The sequence below is a fragment of the Somniosus microcephalus genome, chromosome 15 (genome assembly GCF_052327205.1).
Source record: "Somniosus microcephalus isolate GS21.2 chromosome 15, FLI_Smic_1.0, whole genome shotgun sequence".
Lineage (NCBI taxonomy): Eukaryota > Metazoa > Chordata > Chondrichthyes > Squaliformes > Somniosidae > Somniosus > Somniosus microcephalus.
In genome coordinates this window covers 40,539,927-40,560,280 of record NC_141001.1, presented here as the reverse complement: position 1 = coordinate 40,560,280, position 20,354 = coordinate 40,539,927, and the positions used below count along the sequence as shown (strand labels likewise).

The following is a 20,354-nucleotide window of genomic DNA, read 5'->3' as shown; positions in this document are numbered from 1 at the left end:
TAGGGTAGATAAAGAGAAACTATTTTCTCTGGTTGGGGAATCAAGAACGAGGGGGCATAATCTTAAAATTAGAGTTAGGCCTTTCAGGAGTGGAATCAGGAAGCTTTTTCACACAAAGGGTAATAGAAATCTGGAATTCTCTCCCCCAAAAGATAATTGGTGCTTTCAAGACTGAGTTCAATAGGTTTTTATTAGGTAAGGGTATCAAGGGATAGGGAACTATGGCAGGTACACTGGCTGAAGTCATACCTAGCACGAAGGAAGATGGCTGTGGTTGTTGGAGGCCAATCATCACAGCCCCAGGACATTGCTGCAGGAGTTCCTCAGGGCAGTGTCCTAGGCCTAACCATCTTCAGCTGCTTCATCAATGACCTTCCCTCCATCATAAGGTCAGAAATGGGGATGTTCACTGATGACTGCACAGTGTTCAGCGCCAGTCACAATTCCTCAGATAATGAAGCAGTCCATGCCCGCATGCAGCAGGACCTGGATGACATTCAGGCCTGGGCTGATAAGTGGCAGGTAACATTCGCACCACGCAAGTGCCAGGCAATGACTATCTCCAACAAGCGAGAGTCTAACCACCACCTCTTGACATTGAATGGCATTACAATAACCAAATCTCCCACCATCAACATCCTGGGGGTCACCATTGACCAGAAACTGAACTGGACCAGCCACATAAATACTGTGGCAACAACAGCAGGTCAAAGGCTGGTTATTCTGTGGCAAGTGTCTCACCTCCTGACTCCCCAAAGCCTTTCTACCATCTACAAGGCACAAGTCAAGAGTGTGATGGAATACTCTCCATTTGCCAGGATGAGTGCCGCTCCAACAACACTCAAGAAGCTCGACACCATCCAGGACAAAGCAGCCCACTTGATTGGCACCCCATCCACCACCTTAAACATTCATGCCCTCCACCACTGGCGTACCGTGGCTGCAGTGTGTACCATCTACAAGATGCACTGCAGCAACTTCCAAACCCGTGACCTCTACCACCTAGAAGGACAAGGGCACCAGGCGCATGGGATCACCACCACCTTCAAATTCCCCTCCAAGTCATACACCATCCTGACTTGGAAGTATATCATCGTTCCTTCATCGTCGCTGGGTCAAAATCCTGGACCTCCCTCCCTAACAGCACTGTGGGAGTATCTTCACCACAAGGACTGAAGCGGTTCAAGAAGGCGGTTCACCACCGCCTTCTCAAGGGCAATTAGGGATGGGCAATAAATGCTGGCCTTACCAGTGATGCCCACATCCCATGAACGAACAAAAAAAGGTACAGATCAGCCATGATCTAATTGAATGGCAAAACAGGCTCAAGGGGCTGAATAACCTACTCCTGTTCCTATGTTCCTAACTGAATGGATCATGTGTGCTCTCAGAAATCTTAATTGAAATCAGACCAGGAAGTTATTATATCACAAGATTCCCCACTCACTTCAGTTTCAAATGGTACAAAAGGTTGAACTTGAGGATCTTGCCTGTGGCTGTGGTATTCCAGAAGGTTTTGCAATCGGCAACAGAATGCATACCTGGCTGTTGAATGTGTTGCGTGATATGTTGGCTCACACACCGAGCCATCTGGAATACAATGCTCCATTCAGGACCTGGATGAAAAGAATGGAAGAAAAAAGCATCTCACATACTTATAAAAAGTGTGAATTCAGGAAGTGGAAATTGTTCATTTGTTCCTCAGGATGTCCCAAAGTACTTCACAGCCAATGAATTACATTTGAAGTGCTGCTATGTAGGCAAAGGCGTCAGTCAATTTGCACACAGCAATATTCCACAAATAGCAAGAAGATAATGACCAGGTAACCTGCTTTGTGTTATTGGTTGAGAGATAAATGTTGGCCAGGACATTGGGACAGCTCCCCAGTGTTCTTCAGATAGTGTCATGAGAGCGTATCAATCTATCTGAGCTGGCAGACAGGGCCTCAGTTTAATGTCTTGTCTGAAAAATTGCACCTTTGACAATGCAGCATTTCTCAGTACTTCACTGAAGTGTCAGCCTGGATTATGTGCTCAAGTCTCTGGAGTGGGGCTTGAACCCATGACTCAGAGGTGAGAGTGTTACCACTGAACCAAGCTGACACTGGATATTTGAAGGCACACAACACCAGGTTATAGTCCAACAGCTTTATTTGAAATCACAAGCTTTCGGAGCGCTGCTCCTTCTTCAGGTGAAGTGGAGAAATGCATAAAGACACAGCTTATATAGTCAGAGAATCATGTCAGATGTTTACAGGTAACCTTTCCAACTGCCATTTATCACACCTCGGCAGAGAGATAATCACAGCAGTCAAAGGTGTGAATGGTGTCCAAACAGGTCAGTCAGGGAAACATTACATCAAAGAACAATGAGGTGGGGTCACAAGGGGTCAAATATTGCGACCCCACCTCATTGTTCTTTGATGTAATGTTTCCCTGACTGACCTGTTTGGACACCATTCACACCTTTGACTGCTGTGATTATCTCTCTGCCGAGGTGTGATAAATGGCAGTTGGAAAGGTTACCTGTAAACATCTGACATGATTCTCTGACTATATAAGCTGTGTCTTTATGCATTTCTCCACTTCACCTGAAGAAGGAGCAGCGCTCCGAAAGCTTGTGATTTCAAATAAAGCTGTTGGACTATAACCTGGTGTTGTGTGACTTCTTACATTTGTCCACCCCAGTCCAACTCTGGCATCTCCACACCATGGATATTTGAAGGACATGGAAGCTATTCAGAAGGCAGCTCCACTGCAAACTGCAATTGAAGAGAAGTCTATTAGTGATGGTCATACAGTGTTCACACTTTATCCCTAACCTCACTACAATCACAGAACTACTGCCATAGCTGGTAAGGAGAGCTGCAAAATTCCAGTAGGAAGTAAAAGTTGGAAAACAACTGCAGTAGTTGAAAGATTCAGTGTCTAGTGGTGCTGCTGTGTTGTATGTTGATTCAGAGCAAAATGACAGAAGTCTGGGTGGATGTGACTCCTGTCGGTCTTGAAGCAGTGCTAACTTAGATTGATAAGCTGAGAAACAAAAACAAATGAGTTTTCAACATTGTGAACTTGGGACTATGGTGTTATGGACTATACTACAAAACCGTGTGTGCACACTGCAGAGGGTACATCGGCCTGGAGGTCATGTCATTTCTTTAATAAGCCCTGGCTAGAATTTAGGGGGTCAATGAGTTTGAAAGTGGCTGCAGTAATCTTGTGAAAGAAGTGCTTCCTTTTAATAGTATTCAATTAAGTTGCATTCACACAGCAATCAGCACTTGGGCATTTGTTTTGCGATAATGTTAAAAAATTCAGGATCACAAGACAAGCAACGGAAGCTGTTGAAGTGAATGGTGACCCTGTAGAAGTGTTAGAAAGGAAAGAAAGAACTTGTATTTATACAGCACCTTTCACATCCTCAGGACGTTTCAAAGTGCCTCACAACCAATTAAGTACTTTTGAAGTGTAGTCACTGTTATAATATAGGAAACGCTACAGTCAATTTGTGCACAGCAAGGTCCCACTAACAGCAATGAGATAATGACCAGATCATCTGTTTTACATGTGGGCCAAAGATAACATTTTGTCAGGACACTGGGGATAACGCCCCTGCTTTTCTTCAAAATAGCACCGTGGTATGTTTGATGCCCACCTGAGAGGGAAGACGAGGCCTTGGTTTAATGTCCCATCTGAAAGACAGCACCTCTGACAGTGTAGCACTCCCTCAGTACTGCACTGAAGTGTCAGCCAACATTTTGTGCTCAAGTCTCTGGAGTGGGATTTGAACCCACAACCTTCTGACAGAGGCGATAGTGCTACCACTGAACCACGGATTACGACAAATCTGCAGCTGGTTAAACTCAGATCATGATCTGAAGAGGCAACTTATTGGCCTTTGGTGTTAGTGAGCCAATCACAATCCAGTTGTGTGATGATGGAGGACAGATTTCATGACTGCTGTCCTGGCAAACATTCTTCGCTCAACCAAAGCAGATGAACTGGTCATTTATCTCATTCCTGTATGTGGGACTTTGCTGTGTGCAAATGGGCTTCCGTGTTTGCCCGCAAAATAACAGTGACTTCAAAAGTTCTTCTTTGGCTGTGAAGTGCTTTGGGATGGCGTGAGCTGGTGAAAGGTGCAATATGCATGTAAATGCAAGATGGCTCTTCTGCTTTACAGAGCAAGATCTCTCTCAGCCATTTCTTTTTTGTCTTTTGTCTGCAGGTATCGTCAAGGTCCTCATGTGTGCCAATCACGGTACGGGAATGGATGCTGCCTGGGGTGGAGCCCAACACTGGGCAGTGGACAGTGTATAATACGTAAGTTACAATAAGATCCTGAGAGCAAATGCTTCAACCTGGGTTTGTTTTTTTAAGGGTTCTTATCCCCTTGATGATGAGTGTTCAAGCAGAGTTAGCTCCCCTGTTTCAGCCTGCTCCAAAACCTGTGCCGCTGTGCCACCACTTTGGCAGCTCAAGTCTTTGTTTTGTTCAGACATTCTCTCAGTCTGTATCTGTACTGAGTGAGAGGCAGGTGAGGGTATTCTGTGGTGGCATGGGCATCAGTTTTGCCTGCCAGGGGCCAGATTGCTCCTAGCCTGAGACTGGGAAAGCAGTGTGGGTCATTGCCAACTCTAACCTATGTCCTATATAAAAACAGAAAATGCTGGAGATACTCAGCAGGTCAGGCAGCATCTGTGGAGAGAGAAACAGAGTTAACGTTTCAGGTTGATGACCTTTTGTCAGAACAGAACCTATGTCTTGCTGCTCTGTGCCACTCAGGCAGGGATACGCTGCCACAACTTAACGTGCTTCTCTTTCCCCCTCCCCCTCCCTCTCCCTTCTCTCCTGAAAGTGCTAACTCTTGCTGGGGTATGCACACAGAGACAGTGTGCCCTACAATGACAATTCTTCATGTGTGTGCCTAAACAGTGAGTGCCAGAAGTCTGTTCAACTGTTAGGGCATCATAGCCAAGCCAGGTCCAGTCCTCATCCGCTATCCACACATGCCTGGTCTGCCAGCCTCTGATCCCCATTCCGCCAGCCTCTGATTCACTGCCTGACGCCCCCCCCCCACCATGTATCAGCCTCTGAATCTCTCACCCTCCCCCACCCCACCCCCGCCACTCCCTTCCAGTGGATCAGTCTCTGATTCTCTCCTACCCGCCCCCCCCCCCAGCCCATCCCCTTCCAGAGCATCAGCCTTTGATTCCTCCTCCTCCTCAGTGTATAAACCTTCCAGCAGGGAGATATCGCCAGTGCCACTGCTGCACATCACTGGCCCAGTGGAGAGGTATTCCCCAGTGCCACTGCTGCACATCACTGGCCCAGTGGAGAGGTATTCCCCAGTGCCACTGCTGCACATCACTGGCCCAGTGGAGAGGTATTCCCCAGTGCCACTGCTGCACATCACTGGCCCAGTGGAGAGGTATTCCCCAGTGCCACTGCTGCACATCACTGGCCCAGTGGAGAGGTATTCCCCAGTGCCACTGCTGCACATCACTGGCCCAGTGGAGAGGTATTCCCCAGTGCCACTGCTGCACATCACTGGCCCAGTGGAGAGGTATTCCCCAGTGCCACTGCTGCACACCTCTGGTCCAGTGGCTCAGAGTGGTGTTGTGAGCGTGATTTGAAGCACATTGCTTGTCCCTGATTATGACTGCAGTGGCGAAGTGGCTCGGAAAAATCAGGCAATGGGGAAAAGTTTTCTGAAACAAAAGAAACGAATTATTAATTGTTTGCAGGTTGTTTCAAGGTTGAACAGCTGTGGGTTAGTGCAGACTTTTTCTCTGGGGAGAGTGCTGCAAATTTACCATGACCTTTTTCTTTGTTTATAGCTGTTTGTTCCTTTGGATGTGGGAACGGTTACTGCATTTCACCCAACCTCTGTTTCTGCAGAGGAGGACAACAAAGAATCTCCTGCTCAGGTAACCATGGCAGCTATCGGCTGTGTTTGTGATAATGTAACTGTAGTGTTTGGTTTTGGCTTCACCCGAGATAGGAGGGTGGAGAGAGGACATTTTTTTGGGGTGAGAGACACATTATCATTGGTTTACTTAAAGGCATGAGGTCTACTTATTCTCTAATGCCACCGACTTGAGAGAGGAACTCACCATGTGGTAGATTCTAGTTAATTTGGACTTTTTAATAACATTTATAGAGCATAAGAAATAAGAGCAGGAATAGGCCATACGGCCTCTCGAGCCTGCTCTGCCATTCACTAAGATCATGGCTGATCTTCTACATCAACTCCACTTTCCCCCCATATCCCTTGAGTCCCTTAGTGCCCGAAAATCTATTGCTCTTAGTCTTGACCGAGCATCCACAGCCCTCTGGGGTAGAGAACTTCAAAGATTCACCACTCTCTGGGTGAAGAAATTTCTCCTCATCTCAGTCCTAAGTGGCCGACCCCCTTATCCTGAGCCTGTGACCCCTGGTTCTAGACTCTCCAGCCAGGGGAAACAGCCTCTCAGCATCTACCCGGTCAAGCCCTCTAAGAATTTTATACATTTCAATGAGATCACCTCTCATTCTTCTAAACTCATATAGGCCCATTCTACTCAGTATTGGAGGGACAGACCGGAGTACTCGGTTTAGATTTTGATTGACATTTTCATGTTTGTTCTTTTAATTTCAGATGATGGAAGATCCAGTCATCTTCTCAGTGATGGTATACTAAACCACTCGGACATCGATGGTGAGTAAGAATAGACCTCACAGTACATCCAAACTGGTAGAATCATATCAATTTAGTGTTTGCAACTTATTTGGATGGGTACAGTTAAGTAGACCCACATAAGTGGACAACAGGGCCAACAACTGCTTCCAGATAAGGCTCCAAACACGATTATATACATGGACACAGAGTATTTAAAAGTATTGGTAACAATGATAAAAGACATCATTTATAACAGCTCTTTGCCTTTCACTATCTCTCTCTCTCTCTCTTCCTCTCCCACCCTCTCCATTGCAATTTCTGAGTTTTGCTTTATGTACCCAACTTTCCCCTCCCTATCCCCAGGGGTGGGAGTACTCTCCCTTTCCACAGCCCAGTACTAACTGCAGTATTGCTACATAATGAAGGTGATTCCCAATGTCACAGATTTGTTATGAAGAAGGTTAAAGTAAGTTTATCTTTGAGGTGACTGAACTTAAGTTCTCAAGGTTGTGAAAGCAATTGACAAAATGGATCCAGGGGTGTTGTTCCCTATAGTGGAGAGTCAAAAGTTAGCAAGTTAAGAGTAAGAAAGGAGAACTTTTGAACCAAATGGTAATAAAGTTGTGCAGTAAGTTACTCGGGAAGGCCACTGAAATGGACAGTTTATAAGGTGCTTCTTCGGCAGCACCTCTCAAAAACACGGCCTCCATCACCTACAAGGACAAGGGCAGCAGCTGCATGGGAACATCATTATCTCCAAGTTCTCCGTCAAGTCACGTACGATCCTTACATGGATATACATCATCGTTTGTTTATCATCGCTGGATCAAAATCCTGGAATTCCCATCTAACAGCATTGTGGGAGCACCTTCACCACACGTACTGTAGCGGTTCAAGAAGAAGGCTCGCCATCACCTTCTCGAGGGCAACTAGCGATGGACAGCAATGCCCACATTTTGAAAATGAATTTTAAAAAGATAATAAGGATGTGACATTGTGAGGCCCAAGTAGTCATCTTTTATGTAATCCATAAAACCACAAAAATGTAAATACCATAGCAAACATTCTGTTCAAATTAATAGTGCAATGCAGTTTGTGAAGGAGGTTTTTCTGTTCCAATTTTTAAAATCTGTAATAGATTAAGGAAAGCAGTTTTCCTTTTTATTAGTCATTCTTTGCTTAACACAAAGAGAAGAAATACAAGTATAAAATACACACACATATATTGCTTTTTACATGCTCAAGATGTCCCAAAGGAAATCACAACCAATGAACAATTTTTCAAGTGTAGCCACTGTTATCTTCTAGGGAAGCGCAGCAGCCAATTTGTGCACAGCAAGGTCCCACAAATAGCACATGAGATATGTGACCAATTAACCTGTTTTAGTGGTATTGATTGAAGGATTAATGTGTAGATACCAGGAGAATTCCCTGCTTTTCTTTGAATAGTGCTTTGGTATCTTTTACGTCCACCTGAACAAATAGATGGGGTTTAATGTCTCATCCAAAAGATGGCTCCTCCAACAATAGAGCTCTCCCTTAGTACTGCACTGGGGTTTCAGCCGAGATTATATGCTCAAATCTGGAGTGGGGCTTGAAGTCACAGCCTCTGATTCAAACTGAAACTTTAAGATACACCACTTCATTTATTTAGTCTAAACATAGACTGATATCTTCAAGTTGATTGGCTGCAGACTAATTATGTGGTAAGTGATTTACTGAGAAACATGGGTGAAGGCATAAGGTAAATTGTGCAAGATAGTAACAATACTGAAACCAGTTAAGAGATGACACGAAAGTAGAAGTTAGTGAGTCAAGTCCGATGAAGTAACCCAGGAACTACAGAAGGAACTAGGCAAGATTTGCAAGTGGGCAGAATAATGGCAGATGAATTTCAATAGATAAGTAAAAACTGTTGTACACTGGATGAAAAAAAATCAGGGTGTACTTCATGAATGGTGGTGAACTAGCAATGGGAAAGGCTGGAAGATCTGGACTGATGGTCGGACTCGGCACCAACATGTCCAGTCACTGCAGGGCAGCAATCAGCGAAGCAAACAGAATAGTGAGCAAAAGCAAAATACAGGAAACTTTGTGCTATCCGGAAGTTGAATGTCCGGCAACTTTGATCTAACGGCAGAAACCAGCAGCCGTTTTGGTTAGGTGTTTTTTTTTCTCCTAGCATTCTTTTCACAGGCAGGCTCTGGAAAGCGTCTTTGTCGCTTAGCAACAGCTTCAGAGACGCTTCCAAGCTACTGGGCCGAGTGTTTACAAGCTGTTGCTGAGCAACAGTGTTTGTGGTCAGATACTGCGATGAAAAGCTCCTATCTGATAACATTGACGCTGGTCTATCCGGAGCTTTTAAAAAAACGGCAGTAGCTTGGTCCCATGGGTGCCGGATAGCACAAAGTTTCCTGTACTGCAGATGCTGGAAATCTGAAATAAAAACAGAAAATGCTGGAAATACTCAGTGTTATAAATCTCATCATCATCAAGAAACTACTCATGAAATAACGCTAGACGGCACCGTCCAAGGAGTATAAATACTCGGGCGTGGGCCCAGCTTCCCAGGGACATTTTGTAAGACAAGAAACTAGTGAAGTACAACTAGACCTCCATATTCTGAAACAAGTTGATTAAAGCCTTGCTTTATGCTCAAACCAAGTGTGTAGTGAGTTTTATTACATCACTCAGCAGGTCAGGCAGCATCTGTGGAGAGAGAAACAAAGTTAACGTTTCAGGTCGATGACTCTTCGTCAGAACTGGAAAAAGCTGGAGATCGAACAGATTTCTAAGCAAGTGCAGGGGCAGGGAAAGGGGGGAGGGGCGGAAAGAACAAAAGGGGAGGTCTGTGATAGGATGGAAGGCAGGAGAGATTAAGAGACATTAAGAGATGGTGCAAGGCAAAAGGAGATGGTAATGGGACAAGTTAAGAAACAAAAGATGGCTCTAGATGGAAGGCAGGAGAGATTAAAGTTAATCTAAAGTCTAGATGTACAGAAAGCAGTTACTATTTCCAGAATTCAGTAAACTACAACCAGTATACCCATGCAATACTAGCAGTGCTATAAGTACTGAGTGGAAGAGATTTATTACTTCATACATTTGGGGAAAAAGTTCAGGTCAAGCTGCTAAACTACCGATCAAAGGATTGTAAGTACTATGGTAACTCGCACGAGAGGAAAAAATGCCCTGTGTATGGCCCAGCCTATATGCGATGTAAAATCTCTTTTGCTTTAGTCCAGAAAGCAGAACCATTCTCATCAGATAAGCAAAGAATAACTGGAAAGTTCATACAGTAGAAGAGCGGCCTGGGAGTGAGAGTGATTTTTTATGGATGTGATTCAGACAGGAGACGATGTTGAATGGGCAGTCAACCTGGCCTTCATTGCGAGAGGATTTGAGTACAGGAACAAGGATGTCTCACTACAGTTATACAGGGCCTTGGTGAGACCACACCTGGAGTACTGTGTGCAGTTTTGGTCTCCTTACCTAAGAAAGGATATACTTGCCATAGAGGGAGTGCAACGAAGGTTCATCAGACTGTTTCCTGGGATGACAGAACTGTCATATGAGGAGAGATTGGGTCGACTAGGACTGTATTCACTAGAGTTTAGAAGAATGAGAGGGGATCTCATTGAAACGTATAAAATTCTGACAGGGCTAGACAGACTGGATGCAGGGAGGATGGCTCCCCTGGCTGGGGGGTCTAGAACAAGGGGTCACAGTTTCAGGATACAGGGTAGGACATTTAGGACTGAGATGAGGAGCAATTTCTTCACTCAGAGGTGGTGAACCTGTGGAATTCTCTACCACAGAAGCTGTGGAGGCCAAGTCACTGAATATATTTAAGAAGGAGATTAATTTATAGACACAAAAGGCATCAAGGGGTATGGGGAGAGAGTAGGAATATGTTATTGAGGTAGAGGATCAGCCACGATCATATTGAATGGCGGAGCAGGCTCGAAGGGCCGAATGGCCTACTCCTGCTTCTATGTTTCTATGTTTCTATGTTTAATAGATAGAAGAAAAGAAAAGGTGAATGTGGAAGGTGGTAAATGTAATATATATGTGAGTAGAACAAATGAAGGACAGAGACACGATGAGTTGCTCGTCAAGGTGCTTGTTTACTAGGCCAGAGCGAACTGAGCATGCTCATACTAAACTATGTGACAAACCAGGTGATAATACATTACACTGCTTTCCCCTTAAAACAATGCACATATTCCCCTCTCAAACACAACAAGTCTCTGGTCCCACCTCTCCCAGCATTACATGTAGCACGTAATAAAAGCTCCTGGCTTCTTTTCTTTTAAATCAACTACAAATCCCATTTAATAACAGGTTTGCGGAGCCTTCCTGATCTCTGTACAAAAGGTTTTGGTGTTGAGCTAATCTTCGGGCTGTTTTGTTCTGGTTCCCAACTCAAAGATGATCCTGTTTCTATCTCAGATTTGTTTGAACCTGGTACTTCAGTTTCTGAAGCCTGAACAGAGTCAAACTCATGTACATGTTCATGATCAATTGGTTCATCTCTAGCAGAGATAATTTGATCTACATGAACACTTTGGACTTTGTCACCAATTTCAACCAAATACCTCTTGGTTCCACCAACCTCTACTATGGTTCCTACATCCCACTTGTGTGAACTCAACTTTCCAGGGGGACTGAGAACACAAACACACTCGTTATGTCTGAAACTGCGTTCTTTCTGATTGCTATCATAATAAAGTTTCTGACTTAACTGTTTCTATTTAACTCTTGAGGCCAAATTTGATTAAACAAGACTCAATCGTGTTCTCAATCTCCTCTTCATCAAGAGTTCTGTTGGGGTACACCCAGTTGTAGTGTGCGGAGCAGTTCTGTACTTCAGGAATAAATTTGCCAAATGTTGCTTCATGCTGAGTCCCGAACAACCCTGCAACACTTGCTTCTTGAGAGCTTCTTTCACTATTCTGACTGACCCTTTCGGCTGCTCCGTTTGAAGCTGGATGACATGGTGGAACGACAGTGTGCTTGATACCGTTCCATTTCATGAACTCTTGGAATAGAGCAGAACGGAACTGAGGGCCATTGTCAGAAACAAGCTCTTCAGGTAAGCCATGACATGCGAAGATAGACCTCAACTCATCTAAGATACGTTCAGTTGTAGTATTTGAACCCATGTGTTTCGCTTCAATCCACTTTAAGTGACTATCTACAAGTACCAGGAAATAATCATTTGCTTCCTCACAGAAGTCTACATGTACTCTCTGAAAAGGTCTACTTGGCCATGACCAGGGTTGTAGTGGAGTTTTGGATGTTTTGTTTCTGCAATTTTGGCAAACGCTGCACTTGCTGACAAGTGATTCAAGATCACTGTCCATTCCAGGCCAGTAAACAAAGCTTCTTGCAATTGATTTCCTACTGATGATCCCTGGATGTTCAGTATGAAGTTTGGCCAGAATTCTATCTCTCAAAGAAGTAGGTACCAGCACTCTGTTTCCCCACTTGATACAACCTTGCTCACAAGACAATTCTGTATGATGGTTATGGAATGGTTTCAACTCTGTATCCAGACACTTGATCAGTCCATCCATTCAAGGTGCTTTCATTCACTCTTTTCAGTACTGAGTACTTTTAAGTCTCATTTGCAATCTCAGTTGCATTCACGGGAAAGTCTTTGTCATCTGCACCTAGCGTGAAAATCTCACCTTCACTCCCAACAGATGAGCCTTCATGTGGCAACCTGGACAAGGCATCTGTGATTGTGTTTTGCTTTGAAGTGCGATATTCAATTGTGTAGTCATATTGTGACAACAACACTGCCCAACGTTGCATTCTTGATGCGGCCATTGCAGGGATGGTAGATTTGGGCCCCAATATTGCTCGGAGCGGTTTGTGATCAGTTATCAGGGTAAACTTTCTGCCGATTGGGAACTGTTGGAATTTCTTGATTCCAAACACTATGGCGAGTGCTTCCTTTTCAATTTGCACCTAGTTTCTTTCGCTCTTTGTGAGGGTTCGCGATGCGAATGCGTTTGGCTTCTCTTGGCCATCATCCATTACGTGGCTTTAGGCAGCTCTCACACCATAGCTAGTAGCATCACACGCTAACTTAAGCTCACACTCTGTCGTAGTGCACAAATCGAGCATCGCTAGAGAGACTTCTTTTACAAGCATCGTAAGCTTCCTGTTGCGCTTTTGACCACTTCACTGGACATCCTTCTTGAGGAGCTCGTGCAATGGTGCTAACACGGTCGCTAACTTAGGTAGGAAACGTGCGTAGTACTGGACCATTCCAAGGAAAGATCTTAACTCACACACATTCTGTGGCTTTGGAGCATTGATAACAGCATCAACCTTTTCCTTAACTGGTTGCAAGCCATTTGCAGCAACTTTCAGACCAAGGCACACAACCTTGGGCTGCACAAAAGCACATTTGTTCCTTTTCAATTTGACATTGTGGGCTTTCAGTCTTTAAAGCACTATATCTAACACTTCTAGATTTTCTTCCTCACTGCTTGTTGCGATCAGCACATCGTCTTGATTGCATAAGCAAATTGGAATTCCTTGCAAAATCTTATCCATCGTAGCCTAGAATATTTTGAGGGAGTACTTTACACCATACAGCAGCTTGGTGTATGAGTACAGACCCTTGTGTGTGTTGATAGTGAGATACTGTTGATGCTCTTTGTCAACATTCAGCTGAGCGTAAGCGTGCGACAGGTCAAGCTTAGAGAAAACCTTTGACCCAGAGAATGCTGCATACAAATCTTGCAATGTCGGTAACGGGTACTGCTCATCGTCAACTGCTTGGTTGACAGTAACTTTGTAGTCACCGCACAAGCGTAGTTTTGTCTGCTTTGGGCACTACCACAATCGGGGTAACCCACTCACTTTTGTCAGTTTTTACTAGTACTCCATTCTCTCTGTTTCTCCAGCTCTTCCTCCACCTGACTTTTCAATGTATAGGGGACCGGCCTTACCTTACAATAAACAGGATTCGCGTTGGACTTGATGCAGATATGCTCATCATACCCAGTGATGCCCTCATAACTGTCTGTGAGCATGCTTTTATACTTGTTCAGCATTGTGTCGAGTCGCTTCTTTGAAGCATCTACACTGAAGATGTTTTTCCAGTCTAGTTTTAACTTTCTCAACCAGTCTTTGCCCATGAGGGTTGGCCTGTTGTTGTAGCTCGCTACAATAATAGGCAGCTTTACTGACCGGCCATTGTGCTGAACTGTACATTCCATTTGTCCACATGTCTCCAGAGTAGGTTTTTAACTCTACGGTACTCTTTGTAAGTGGTATTTGATTAAACTTACTCTCATGTGTCCTTACTTATGATAGAGCAGTCCGTCACCATGTCGATACACATATCAATATATTGGTCATTGATCAAAAGTTTTGCACAGAAGTCTTTTTCACGACTGCTAGCGTTGCAGCTAATGATACAGATACTGTAGATACCTAGTTCTTCAACATCAGGTGTGTTCACTTCAGTATTGTGAATTCCTCCCTTTTGACATCATCGGTGTGCGCAGCGCCAGGCTACCGCCCCGATCACGATATTTGGCAGCGACCGCCTCTGTAGCGCCGCTCGCTAATCGCGCCCGGTTCACGGGGCCTACCTGTGGCGGCAGTGGCGCAAATTAAGGTGGAGGTGCGGGGCGGCCGTTTTTTTTTGGCGGCCGCCTGCCAGCACCTCCGTCCCTGGCCTCCTGATCCCCCCGCCCCCGGCAGTGCCAGCTGTGTCCCGAGAGCCCGGCACTACTCCTCGGTGCCGGGCTCTTTTGCCGGCACTCGCGATTGCTCATCGCGCTGGTGCAGGCCCCTCCCCCTTAAGAATGGGAGGGAGGCCTGCAGTACCGCAGCGCGCCGTGCCGCAGCGTGTGGTGCTGTGGCACGTTGCGCTGCGATATTCAGTTTCAGCACCCTAAGAGGGACGCGGAGCGCCTCGAGCCTCGCCCCGTGTCCCTCTTGGGGCGCTCAAGCTGAATTTCTGGCGATCGCTGCTGCTCCGATCGCAGCGCAAAATCTGGCGCCCAGGCGAGCTTGGCGCCCCGTTTGCGGCGCCACCCAATTTCTCCCCCTTCGCATTTTTGTATCGACAGGACTCTGATGAGTGATTTCCATTGCAGCGATAACAATCCACTGAAGAAGGGTTTCAACCCGAAACATCAACTCAAATTTCTCTCCACGGATGTTGCCTGACCTGCTGAGTTTTTCCAGCATTCTCTGTTGTTATTTTTAACAATCCACTGACCTGCTCTCACTGACATGCTTTTGACTTGGTCTCACGTTAGGTTTGGCGATGGCTTTGTGACTGTAGACCTCAGCTGCACTAGTCACTTGAGTCGGACGGAGCTCCCTAGCATTCTTAGAAGCCATCTCCATAGACAGGGCAATTTTGCATGCTATGTCAAATGTTAGGTTCGGAATGTTTAGTAATTTGGAATGTTTAGTCATTTGAACTGTATGCGCTCATCCACCAGTCCACACACAAACTTATCTCGCAACACACAATCCAAAAATGTGCTGAAGTAACAATGCAAAGACAGGTTTTTAAGAGCTACAATGTACTCACTGATGGTTTCACTTTGTTTTTGGTTTCTGGTACCAAACTTATAGCTCTCTGCTATTTCCCACATTACAACAGTGACTCCACTTCAAATAGTACTTCATTGGCTGTAAAGCGCTTTGAGATGCCCGGTGGTCGTGAAAGGCGCTATATAAATGCAAGTCTTTCTTTCTTTCTAATGGCTTTGGGTCGAAATGGTCCTCGAGTTTCTCGACAATGTCTTCAAACGACAGATCCTTCGCTTTCCCTGACACGAATAGGTTTGTCAACATTCTGTAGACATTTGGCCCGATCCGTTAGAAAAATGGTTTATTACTTTACTTTGAGCTTGAACATTCTCATCTGCACCTTCGGTCTCAATAATGTTATTGGCCCTATAAAACATCTCCATCCACTCAATGTAAGAACTGAATGGTTCGCGAGCTCCGTCATACAGGCCGAGGCTTCCGATGAATCCTGTAGGTGTGGCCATGATTGTTCCGATCCCATTGAACAGTGACTCAGCAGGCTACCTGTGTACCTGTGAGAATCAACACCGCTGTTGCTGTGTATACATACACGTGAAGGCGAAGCACAGACAATTCTGCATCAGCATTAACAGTAAAATATCCCAAAAAATTCAGTTTAGGTGTCACAAATTCACCTTAAACTTTTCCACTCGAAGGTTGAACACTGTGACCTTCTATGATCCCTAAAAATGGCTTTGGGATCCCATTCTCGTCGCCAAAAATGTGATATATGTGGGTAGAACAAATGAAGGACAGAGACACGATGAGTTGCTGGTCAAGGTGCTTGTTTACTAGGTCAGAGTGAAATGAGCGTGCTCATACTAAACCATGTGACAAACCATGTGATAATACATTACAGTAATGATTAGGCGAAGGCAAGCTTTTGTTTTGAAAATCTAGACTGTAGGACGAAGGGAAGACGGAGTGAGATAAGGAGTTTTGAGGTCCTAGGGAAGAATAAAGTGGTAAGGGCGGCTAACCAACGGGATGAGTGGCCCCCATTACACTGCTTTCATTGAGGGGGGGGTTTTAATCCTTCCCACCTGGTGGAAACTGAACGGGTGGGCACTAAAAATGCCCTGGGTTACTTACCCGGAAAACTGCCTTGTGTCAATACTCATTACATCCACCATGTCTGACTTTAAGCTGCTCACCTGAGCAGGCGGCAAATGTACCCACCTGAAGTCTGCAGAGACCTGATTGACATAGGGAGATCGGGGACTAATGATGCAAATCAGACCCTGACGGCATTATAACTCCTGCCTGAGTGGGGAAGCTGCTGCGTTCCCCCCCGCACCCCTGCTTGAAGCAGGTCTGAAGAGGATTGGGATGTCCTTCTCTTCTTCTTGGGCAGTCCCTTGGAACTGTGGATGACTTGCTTCCACATTAAAAATGAGTTCTCAGGTGACTGATGAGTCCAATGCGGGACCTACAGTCTCTGTCACAGGTAGGGCAGACGGTGGTTGAAGGGGCGGGTGGGTGGGGTGCTTGGGTCGACGTGCGCTGCCTGTGCTTGGCTTCCGCTTGCTCCCGGCGAAGAGACTCGAGGTGTTCGGCACCTTCCCGGATGCTTCTCCTCCACTTTGTGCGGTCTTGGGCCAGGGATTCCAGGTGTCGGTGGGGATGTTACACTTTTTCAAGGAGGCTTTGAAGGTGTCCTTGAAGCATTTCCTCTGCCCACCTGGGGCTCTCTTGCCGTGCTGGAGCTCCGAGTAGAGCGATGTGAAGAGGCGCTGAAAGCCGAGTCTTTAACTTTCCTTTGTGGGGCTGAGGATCAGGAGCCTCCCCTGCACTGGAGTTTTAGGCCTCCCAGAAACATCTCCCCACACCTACTTGCATGTCGGCAGGCAACCATGGGCTGTCTGATTTTTGCATGGCTGGGAGCTGCTTTCTGCCCACCTCCTGCCCAGGATGAGCGGGAAGTGGAACTGCAGTATGGCAATGAGGCCCAGCGGTTAAAATCGATGTGGCTTCAGGCTGCTGCCGGTTAGGTTTTAAATGAATTAGCTGGAAACCCACTGGGAGTTCAAATCGAGCCGTTATATTAACTCCTCTGCGCAATTCTTACGTGGAATTACAGTGCAAATTGGTATTTGCTAGTGGTGGAATGCCTGTAGCATGTTCATTACTATTTATTTTATTGAGGTGAAGGAACAGTTTGAGCGTGAGCTTGATTGCTGGTGAACAACGTGTACCTGTTGAATGTTGTTTCTTCTACCTTACCTCAGACTTACCCATATCAAAATCTATCTGCCAGTCTTCATCTCACTCGCTTACTTTATCCAAATTCCTTTGGTAACATCAGAGATCCCCTGTACTGGAAGTATCATACACCACATTATTTCTGAACAGCAGGTGCCCCCCAGAAATGAACCCGAAGAACATAAGAAACCCTGTGCAACTCCAGTCTCCATCGTGCAGTCTGTGGATGAATGAATGTAAATGATGGGTCATGATGTCATTCACATGGTTTTCTGTCATTTCTGCCTGTCTGACCCTAATTCTTTTGTCTGCCCATATAAACTCAGTGTTCAGGCACTGATCTCCATACCGAAATCAGTTCAAACACTCTCAATACCAGTTTCTAACGTTATAGAGCCTTTACTAAAACTTGAGTTTTTTTAGGTTTTCCTCCGATTGCAACTCAGGTCTTTGAAGAACCTTTGTGGCAAATGCGGTGATGCACCTTTTTTGTACTCCTGCTGTCATTGCCATAACACTTTTTCCACTGGGAGTTCCTGTCAACACCCTCTCCGTGCCCTTCACTCACATGCCTTTCTCTGCAGTGACTTTACTTTTCAACAGTAGTCCCAAATCTGCCATTCTTGCCACCTAATTAGGCCAGCTCTCAAACCTTTGTCAAGGACACTCGCTGTACAAACAGCTGTACTGCAGCCTTAGTTTAGTCTCCAACATTGTGTGTGTATATCTTCACCTACGGTTTTCTGCTGTGGTGACAGTGTTTGTAGTTTGTCCTCTTAGGCTTAACTTGGTGCTTTGTCTGGGTATTATCTCTGTGACAGGATGCATCTGAGTCGAGGCTTGGGAGGGAGGGAAAGAGTGACACTGTTTTCTGCAAATTGCTGGGATTGATGCTGGCACTAAATGCTGCCCTGGCAATTTATCCTAGTTCTCCACCGTTGGTACCATCTATGGATTACCTTCCAAGGATTTTGAGGGATTATTTCTCAAAGGGGACAAGAGGTCTGAAGTTTCGGGTTCCTCCACCTGTCGTGCATCTCTCCTGGTTGTTATGGGCTTTTTCTCCTTTTAAGAAGCATACAAGAAGTAAGAAGTCACCTCTGTTCAGATGATTTGCAGTAAGACTCGAGTGTTGGGATGCAACTCATAGTGGATGTGATACATTTACATCCAACAGTCGGCTACATTAGATGGGAGTTTTTTTTTTACCTGAATACTTGTAAGGATGTGATTGAAGGAACACTTCCAGGTGAAGGTTGATGCGCTATCAATTACTCATAAAAGACTGAGAGTTAAGAGAGTAACTAAAGGCTTTTATTAGCAAAGAACAGAGCATGCCTCTCGTGGTTGACTGGGTTCCAAGAAGGCAGGGGGCTGCAGGGCAATCACCTTTATACCTGGACCTGTGGGTGGAGCCAGCCGAGACATGTTGAGGCATGCATAGGTACAACAGTGTGTAACAACAACAACAACAACAACAATAACAGTGGTTTACCACATTCACCCCTTGTTTAAAATTGAGTCCGGCGGGGTGAAGTGTACTAAAGGTTCGTGTAAGTAAGTCTATCAGGTGGCCTTGTATGCCGTCCTGATCGTCGTGGTGGCGGCGGTGATGGTGCAGCATCCAACGTTGAATCTGGCGTCTCATTGAGTGGTTGGGTGGTCAATGACGGGTCCTGGGGCTGCGGCATGCCGTCTAGTGGGGTTGGGTTGTGGGTAGTGGTGGATGGCAATGGTAGTGTTTCAGGGGCACCCAAAGGTGCTAGATCTCGTGTGGGGGCTGTGTCCTCCCGCCCGTCCGGGTACGCTACGTAAGCGTACTGGGGGTAGGCGTGGGTAGTGGTGGGTGGCGAGGGAGGTGTTTCGGGAGCATCCGAAGGTGCGAGGTCTCGTATGGAGACTGTGTCCTCCCGCCCGTCCGGGTACACCACGTAAGCATACTGAGGGTTGGCATGGAGGAGGCTCACCCTCTCGACCAGGGGGTCCGTCTTATGGGACCTCACGTGCTTCCGCAGTAGGACGGGTCCTGGAGAAGTCAGCCATGTCGGTAACGAGATCCCCGATGTGGACTTCCTGGGGAAGGAGAACATTCTCTCGTGAGGGGTAGCATTGGTGGCTGTACAGAGCAGTGACCGAATGGAATGGAGTGCCGCAGGGAGGACTTCCTGCCAGCGAGAGGTCGGAAGGCCCTTAGATTTCAAGTTTAAAAGGACTGCCTTCCAGACCGTCGCATTCTCCCTTTCCACCTGGCCATTCCCCCGGGGGTTGTAGCTGGTGGTCCTGCTTGTAGCGATACCTCTCGAGAGCAGGTACTGCCGGAGTTCGTCGCTCATAAAGGATGAGCCCCTGTCGCTATGAATATAGCTAGGGAAACCGAACAAGGCGAAGAGGTCATTCAGACATTTAATGACCGTGGTACTGGTCATGTCTGAGCAAGGGATGGCAAACGGGAAACGGGAGTACTCATCAATTATGTTGAGGAAGTACACATTGCGGTCGGAGGAGGGGAGGGGCCCTTTAAAATCGACGCTCAGCCGTTCAAAGGGGCGCATGGCTTTGATCAGGCTTGCTCTGTCTGGCCTATAAAAATGCGGTTTGCACTCGGCACAGATTTGGCAGTTCCTGGTCATGGTCCTGACCTCCTCGATGGAGTAGGGCAGGTTACGGGATTTGATGAAGTGAAAAAACCTGGTGACCCCCGGGTGGCAGAGGTCATTGTGGAGGGTCTTCAGTCTATCGACCTGCGCGTTGGCGCATGTACCACGTGATAGGGCATCTGGGGGCTCATTGAGTATCCCGGGCCGGTACAAGATATCGTAATTGTAGGTGGAGAGTTCGATTCTCCACCTCAAAATCTTGTCATTCTTGATTTTGCCCCTCTGCTTATTATTAAACATAAAAGCTACTGAACGCTGGT

The 20,354-nt window shown here is 46.1% G+C and overlaps 1 protein-coding gene across 1 annotated transcript in view; it reads left to right on the top strand.

Moving 5' to 3' along the window:
* Nucleotides 1–20,354, top strand: part of LOC147106641 (von Willebrand factor C and EGF domain-containing protein-like) — a 109,677-nt gene that overhangs the window by 4,648 nt on the left and 84,675 nt on the right. Inside the window, exons 2-4 of the mRNA XM_086008499.1 lie at nucleotides 4,229–4,323; nucleotides 5,841–5,930; nucleotides 6,641–6,700. Coding sequence (XP_085864625.1) covers nucleotides 4,229–4,323; nucleotides 5,841–5,930; nucleotides 6,641–6,700 — 245 coding nt within the window. The remainder of the gene's footprint in view (nucleotides 1–4,228; nucleotides 4,324–5,840; nucleotides 5,931–6,640; nucleotides 6,701–20,354) is intronic.